The sequence below is a fragment of the Onychomys torridus genome, chromosome 1 (genome assembly GCF_903995425.1).
Source record: "Onychomys torridus chromosome 1, mOncTor1.1, whole genome shotgun sequence".
NCBI classification, from domain to species: domain Eukaryota; kingdom Metazoa; phylum Chordata; class Mammalia; order Rodentia; family Cricetidae; genus Onychomys; species Onychomys torridus.
The window spans coordinates 132,284,292-132,292,989 of record NC_050443.1 but is presented as its reverse complement, the minus strand read 5'-3'; the positions used below and the strand labels follow the sequence as shown (position 1 = coordinate 132,292,989).

The 8,698-nt window shown below is 36.9% G+C and overlaps 1 protein-coding gene across 1 annotated transcript; it reads left to right on the top strand.

The window, feature by feature from the left end:
• Positions 1–3,439: 3,439 nt before the first annotated feature.
• Positions 3,440–4,375, top strand: LOC118576433 (olfactory receptor 9Q1-like). Its single transcript, XM_036176692.1, has one exon. It carries the CDS (start codon positions 3,440–3,442, stop codon positions 4,373–4,375), a length of 936 nt encoding a protein of 311 aa, XP_036032585.1.
• Positions 4,376–8,698: the final 4,323 nt, after the last annotated feature.

Genomic DNA, 8,698 nt, shown 5'->3' with positions numbered 1-8,698 from the left:
TTGTACCACTCACAGTGGTTGTGACTACATGTATAAGTTCAGCAAAGGAACAAACCAGTCTAAACCCAAGCATAGGCTGGAGAGGGGCTCATTGAGTACCACCTTAGCTGAGGAGCTATTGGCAATTGATGGCTGCTGGGGAGGGAGAGAAAGTTTTCTTTGTGGCTACAGGTACTGACAACTGCACATTCTCCAATAGATGATCCTACAAACATTTGTACACACAGGCAGAACTAAGTAAAATAATTGGATTTAAAAATAAAAGGAAATCACATGAAGCTGGGAAGGGTATATGATAGGGGGCATAGGGAGAACACTGGAGAGGATGGAACAAGGCCTGAATTTACTCAAAACATTATATATATGTATGAAATTCTCAAATAATAAAAATATAAAAATAAAATATTTAATCAATGAAAAATAAATATAGCACTAATATTTTAACTGTAAAATTTTACACACATTTTCTATATAAGTGTGTATGTATGTATATATACATACATATCTATTAATTTGAACAAATGAGTATAGATATGAACCAGATTAACTAGATTCTCACTAAAAGAACGGTAGTTGATGGGGAATGAAGGCATATAACCCATATAACTCATGATCCTATGCCCTTAAAAGAAGTGTGAGTTTGAAAATTTTCTTTTGTTTGAAGAATATGAGATGAATAGTTGGGCTTTGGGACCTGTGACTGGTGGCAGGGAGCAGCTGTCTTTTCTCCTCTGTGACAGGAACCAGGTGCCTTGTTAAGAATTCTCATAAGCAATAGATGTCTCTCCTTAGAGACCATTTTAACCACTGTGTGGGGATCTCAGAATTTTGTAATCAAAATTAGTGTCTTCTCTTAAAGGTGTTTGTGTTAGAGTTGGAAGTGTATAAAAAAGGCTGTTCTCCAACCTCTGCTGACCAAGTCTAATATGTAATTGAACTACACTCAGGATGAAGAATGAATCTTGGCTAGATTTAATAGATTCTGGAAACAAAGAAAAAGGTCTTTGCTATGGCAGATGGCTAGAAGGATCTCAAGAATTATTGTAGGAAGAGTGTTAAGGCATTTTTTTGTTCATATTGATTAATATGATGCTTGTGTGAATGTGTGTGTGTGTGTGTGTGTGTGTGTGTGTGTGTGTGTGTGAATCTGATGGAAAGAAAGGGGCATTGAGGAGCTCAGACTTCCTCATTCTCATAACTAAAAGTGTAGGAGGCCAACAGGAATCAGCAAATCTTTTGCAGCCTGAGGTAGTATTGCCCCCATTATACTCTTAGAATACTTCTTCACCAGGTTGATGGAATGAAATGACCTTGTTTAGACTAAGGAAAAGTATAGGACAAAGAGGAAAAGAGGATCAGTGAGGTAAAGCCAAACTTGAATTCAGATGGTCAGTCTGATCCATGTCTTAATTGATATTCCACCCAGTTACCAGAACCAATTTCCTTTATTTACCATTCTCCCCAGTACCTTGGTCCAGCACTGGCCTAGCTACCAAAGATTTACGCTGTAATATATATACATATATTGGTTTTTAGAGACAGGGTTTTTCTATGTAGCTTTTTGCCTTTCCTGGAACTCATTTGGTAGCCCAGGCTGGCCTTGAACTCACAGAGATCAGCCTGCCTCTGCCTCCCGAGTGCTGGGATTAAAGACATGCAATACCACCACCTGGCGCTGTAATATTTTTTTTAACATCTTCCCTGCCCTGCTGCACTGTGATTCAGCCAAATGACAATCTATTCTCTTGCTTCAAAGCCTCTATCACCATTTGAGTTTTTTGATTTAATAGTGGACATTTTCTAACAGCTATTGGAAGAAACCAAGGAATCATGTGAAATCAGTTACAAGGTAAGCAGTCTCTAGCATATGCACAGCTTTGTACCTAATGGCAACTAGACCATTTCCTAGCTGTGATATCTTTGGATTGTTGCTTTACTGTGGTCTTAGTTTCTTTGCCAAAAGAAAGAAAAAAAATCATTTATAAAGTTTTTGTGAAGATTAAATGAATTAATACATAACTCATGAAGAGTAGTCTACCAATGTTTTTTTTTAGTATTGCTAGTATTGTTCTGATAACAGCCTATTTTTGTGAAAATAAACAATTTCTTTTTGTTAAGTAGTACATTTTAAGGTTATAGATAGAAGTATAAAACCTAGAAAGAACTTATGACAATCACTGATAATTTTCATCAGTGTTACTGAATTCTCATGTTTAGGGTATGTTCTGAATTTGCATTTGCAATTCTATCACAGTACTGTTCCCTTTTCTTTCTTTCTTTTTTTTTTTTTTTTTGTTTTTTTTCAAAACAGGGTTTCCCTGTGTAGCTTTGTGCCTTTCCTGGAACTCACTTGGTAGCCCAGGCTGGCCTCGAACTCACAGAGATCCACCTGCCTCTGCCTCCCGAGTGCTGGGATTAAAGGCATGTACCACCACCACCTGACTCTGTTCCCTTTTCAAGGTGTTTCACATCTTATTTAATAACTTCATTCTATAAAGTATAATAAACCCTTACTGAGTGATGAACTCCCAGGGGACATTTACTGTCTGAAGAAGTAATAAATGAAAGGAGGCTTCTTGTAAAAACCTGTGATTTGAGAAACATTTTGAAGGTAGTGTAAGCACTGGGGATGATCCTGGGGACAGGAAAGGTAAGATGTTCTAGGCAGAAGTGATGTTATCCATGAATGGAAGAGTATCAAGGCTGCCAATTATTCAGTGCATCTGGGGAAACTGTGGAAGAGTAAGGTGTCGCTATCTGTGTGAGGACTGGGAAGTAAATTGGGTACATAAGAAAATAAGTAGAGAAAATATAGATAGTCCCAATGTATTGAGGATGCTAAGTAATTTCCTGCTTTGACAGGGTTCCTTGACTAGATTTTTGTCAAATGGATGAGACATGATCAAATTAAACTCTTAGAAATAACAAGATTTTAAATGATATTAAATTTAAAAATGTGGCAATAATTTGTGTAAGAAGTTACTCTGAGTAAGGAGTGAGGGAGAGAACTTAGTTCAATGACTATTGATTTAGCTCAGAGAAGAGATGAAGAGGGTTGGAAATAGGGGAGAAGTTGGACCGTCAAGGAGAAAGGGCAGAATCCTGAGATGGTCAGCTGCAAGGTAGGAAAATGACCACAAATTGCTGTCCAGGCTCTTCTTCATTTGCAGGGCTCACATAGCTACTTTTCAGTGCAAGTGGGATTACCCACTCTCTTGTTCTGCCACAGGTTCACATGTTTTATTCCCCCACCCCCATACCCTAAGATGACTATCATAAAACTCCCTTGAAGGAAGGAGCTAAGACCTGTCATGTTTCAAGTCCCCTCTATAGCCCGGGTACTTTCAATACGTTCAAAAGTTCACACTGTACTTGTACATGCACCCTGTGTGCAGCACCCTGACTTGTTTCCAATGCTCTCTCAGGTATGACAGGCTCCATGGCGAAGGTGAACCTGACTTTGGTGACAGAGTTCCTTCTCACAGCGTTCACTGAACACCCAGAACGGGGTCTCCCTCTGTTTCACCTGTTCTTGTTTATCTATCTCTTCACTTTGCTGGGGAACTCAGGTATGATTGTTCTGATCCGCATGTTTCGCCGCCTCCACACCCCAATGTACTTCCTTCTAAGCCACCTCTCCTTCATGGACATCTGCTACTCCTCTGTCACAGTTCCTCAAACAATGGCCATATTGTTGGAGCATGGGGCAGCTTTATCCTATGCACGCTGTGTTGCTCAGTTTTTCCTGTTCACTTTCTTTGGCTCCATCGATTGCTACCTTTTGGCCTTCATGGCCTATGACCGCTATGTGGCCGTTTGCCAACCTCTGCTTTATGTCACCATCATGACACCAAAAGCCCTTTTTAGTTTTGTGGCTGGGGCTTACGTTGCTGGTCTCCTCAGTGCCTTGGTGCGGACAATCTCAGCATTCTCCCTCTCATTTTGTGGAAGCAACGAGATCAACTTCATTTTCTGTGACCTTCCTCCTCTGTTAAAGCTGACCTGTGGGGAGAGCTACACACAGGAGCTGGTGATCATTGTGTTTGCCATTTTTGTTATCCCTGCTTGCATGGTGATAATTGTGGTTTCCTACCTGTTCATCATTGTGGCTATTCTGAGGATCCCTTCAGCAGGAGGCTGGGTCAAGACCTTCTCAACCTGTGCCTCCCACCTCACGGCAGTGTCGCTCTTCTTTGGCACCCTCATCTTCATGTACCTGAGAGACAACTCTGGCCAGGATTCAGAAAAGGATCGGGTAGTGTCTGTGTTCTACACAACAGTAATCCCCATGCTGAATCCCCTCATCTACAGCTTGAGGAACAAAGAAGTGAAGGAAGCTGTAAGGAAAGTTCTCCACAGAGTCAGGAGTGCCTAACCTCTTCCCACTTTGGGAACTTCCGAGAAAGATCTGCTCTCTAATGCCAGCACTTTAGGACCTCTTTATACTCTTCCAATGTTTAAATGTGGATGTCACAATTTAGGGTTTAGAAAAAGTAAAAAAGTTTAGCTCCATGGAGAGGCAAGAAGAAATGTTAAAGGTTTGCTGGAGAAGAGATTTAAGTGTGGACCATGGCTCTCAGGACATGTGCAATGTAAATGTGACAGGTCTCACTGGTTTGTGATAATAGAACAAGCTTGTAGTTTTTGCAAAATTTTCCATAAAAAGAAATGTGAAAATATAATTTAATAAATACCTTATACTCAATAGTTAGATTCTGTTAATGTTATTTGTTATATTTACTTCATTAAATAAATATATCCATTAATATACCCATTCATCTATTTGCCCATTAAACTGTGTTATGTTTTATTCACATCAATGTTAGTTGCAGAAAACAGCATTAAAACACTATCACTCTGCTCTTCAAAACCATGTTTTCATTTGAGATTCAAAATTTAGAAAATTTTCATTTTTATTTTAATTTTAAATATAAATCTTTTGAGACACAGTGTCATGTAGTCCACACTGGCCTCAAACTCTCTATGAAGGTGAAGGATGACCTTAAATTTCTGATCTCCCTCTACCTTACAATTGCTGTGATTAAATGTCCCTATTACTTTCTGGACTTAGGCAATACATTCTCAGGATCAAACCTAGGACTTTGTGTTTGGTAGGCGGGCATTATCCTACCCTATTGAGTTATTTCCTAGCCTTAGATGACACTTTAAAAATATTTATTTACTTTCATTTATTTATGAGTGTGTGCATGTGAGTGTGCCAGAAAATGGTATCAAGTGACCCTCTCTATCACTCTCAGCCTATTTATTTGAGGCAGAGTCTTTCCCTGAACCTGCAGCTTTTATTGTCTGGGCTAGGCTAAGAAATCTCACTGATTCTCCTGTCTCTGTTTTTGGAGCTGGGATTGCAGGCATTTATGGAACTCCAGGCTTATTACATGGGTGATAATACAAACTGGTTTTTATGATTGTACCACAAGCATTCTCAACCAGGGGACCATCTCTTCAGAATCACAATTTATTTTTAATTATTTAATTATGGTAGTTTAATGACCTAATCAATGAAGCTGACCCTATTCAAAGTACTTTTCAAATCCTTTAGTTTTTTCCAGGGTGCCTTACTAGATATTAGATTAGATTCTAATCTCTACTAAGACCTGCAATAACATGCTTGTTGATTGCATTTCACTACTCAAAATACATTCTGTTTTTTCCTCTATTCACCTTTTCTAGATTCCTTCTGTTCTAGTCCATGCTTTGGAGTCCTTTTGATTAAATTACACCTCTCCCCTGCCCATGATGGTGTTCCTTGTATCTGTACCACAGATATATTTCTTGTTCCTACATTTTCTGTCTTGTCGTTGGGTAGGTAGATCTTACAACAAAGGCCCAGTGCCCTGCACAGTGTCAGCGTATGTCCAATGCCATACAACTCTGGATCTTTATCACTTTAACCACAGACCTCTGAATTTAATTGAGCCTGAGGAATTGGAGGGGAATAGGTCACATTTACTCACCTTTTCTTGTTTAGCTTGCTTCTCACTCCAAAACTTTTATTCCATGACATAAAAGTAAATAATATTGTGTTTATACAAAATGATGAATAGTATGGGATCCAGAGGAAGATGATGTCTAGTATCTAACAGGATTACTTAAGCACAACCTCCTTAAAATACTAAGTCATACAAGGAAATCCAATGACATGATCTCTGAGTAGACGAAACAGATTTGTGCAAGGTGGAAGAGTGGGGATGTAGTGTCCAAAGATAATTAACTTTAGATCACACATCTAAATAAAACCCATATAAATCCTCAAAGCTTTCTTGAACACACTTTATTTAAAAGTATATATTCTAATTCTCATAAATAATATTAAAATATTTACTACCTTGAGTAGCATTTTGCCAGATATTAAAATATAAGATAAAATAGGTGATTAATTCATATTTCACATGTAGATTGTATTATATGTGGTGGAGAACATTAAGAAGTCATTAGAAATCTCAAATTAATTACATGAAATTTTCTGCAGGCTTAAAGAAATACATTAATGTTTTCTGGTCTCGCTTCAAATTTTAAGCAAGCAACTAAGGCATGCATTTAGGAAGAAAAGGCAAAATGATGAAGCTATGGGAACTTGGCCTACATTCATTAATAAAGGAAACCTTGTAATTTTTCTTGTTTTATATTAGTGTACATTAAGTTAAATATCATGAATTTCTTTATGTATACAATGTGTTTTGAATATATTATCCATATCATAACTTTTCCCTCTTATCTCTTCTTCTGGTTCTCTTCCTTTTCCAACTAATCTCTATGTCATCCCTTTCTTTCAACATGTATTCCCGCATGTGAGAGAAAAAAAAAATCAATGTTTGAATTTCTGAATATGAAATATTTCATTTAACAGGATGATATCTAGTTCCAACTATTTTTTGAAAATGATATGCTATAATTTTTATGCCTGAAAAATTATCTACTATGCACAATATACCATATATTATTTATATATTAATACATTGCTGTGTACCTTGGCTTGGTCTATAAATTAGAAATTGTGGATAGTTCTGCAATAAACAAGAGGGTGGATGATATTTCTGTTGTATAATTACTTGTATTTTTTGAAAAATATGCAAAAGTGATATAGCTGAATTATATAATAGCTATATTTTAGTTTCTAAAATTATTGAAATAATTTGAATTAGCCTTCACAGTCATGGGTTTTTTATGACATCTATTTTGTTTTTGCTGATTCTTCATCTAACTTCCTTACCCAGTCTGCAAGTGCCTTACTGCTATTTGTGATCTTTTGTGTTTCCATTTGAATTGTAGGAGTGCTTTTCTGTTCTATGAAGACTGTCCATAATTTAATGAAATTTTGAAGTTTCATTAAAATTGTAAATCACCTTGGGAAATATGGACAAGAAATAGATCCTTTTTGCTTTAAACAACTATGAGTTTATATGGCTTACTTCAGTAGCATAGCTTAGCATAACTCATTTAAAAATCTAGGCTCTTGGGAGAAGGAAAAAATGGACAAGGAATCTGTGAGATAAGTCTAGAACATATATATATATATATATGTAAAATTTTTCAGTATTTTGTTTATTCTTCTCTCATACAATGCATTCTGACTGTAATTTCTCTTTCCCCAACTCTTTCAAGACCTTCCCCACCTCAGCTCCCAGATCCACTCCCTCTCTCTTTCCCTTAAAAAAGAGCAGGCCTCCCAGGGATGTCAACTTAATGTGGCATAACAAGGAATAGTTTTCTTATTATTTAATTTATCTTTTATAATTTTACATACTATTTATGAGATATGGAACACTTTATATGGACAGATACACATGGCTTTCATGATTTTTACATGTATTTTTAGGTTTAAAGATAAATTTCTGAGTCAGAAGAACTGCCCCAGCAGCTCTACCAAAGGCCAGGCTGGTCTTACATATCACAAAAGAAAATTCAGAGTTTATTAGAGGACAGGCCGGACCTAGAGTCCCAAGAAGATTTTGGCCCCCTAACCCCAGTGGAGACACCCTACTGAATCTGAAGACTCACCTGCCACCAGAACCCTTAGCTGCTTAGGCCAGAAGAAAAGAGAGAAAACAGAAAACAAGGAACAAAACATCCATCCAACAAAGACAAACACAGGAATGAACACCTAGATCTGTAATCATCCTAAATCCATTTGCCTACATGGCAGTGGCAGAACACAAATGATATCAAAAGGGCAATATGTTACCACCAGAACCCAGCTATACTATGACAGCAAGACATGAACATTTCGATACAGCAGAAACACAAGAAAACAACCTTAAAAATAATATAATGAAGATGATAGAGTTCCTTAAAGAAATAGTCCCTTAAGGAAATTGAGGAAAAGGCAAACAAAAAATTGGGGAAAATCAATATGTCAAAAAACAATCCATGAAAAAATGAACAGTTGACAGAAATAGATAAAAATGTTCAAGACCTGAAAATGGAAATATAAGCAATAAAAAAAAAAAAACACAAACTGAGAGAATTCTGTAAATGGAAAATCTGGGAAAGTGAACAGGAACTACAGATGCAAGCATCACCAACAGAATCCAAATGATGCAAGAGAGAATCTCAGATACTGAAGATACAATAGAGGAAATAGATTCATCAGTTAAAGAAAATCTTAAATCTAAAATATTCATTGCTCAAAGAAAATGTTAAATCTAAAAAAATTCCTAACACAAAACATCCAGGAAAT

Excerpts from the sequence above, each read along its gene's own strand:
- LOC118576433 (XM_036176692.1), top strand. The coding sequence starts at position 3,440 with ATGGCGAAGGTGAACCTGACTTTGGTGACAGAGTTCCTTCTCACAGCG.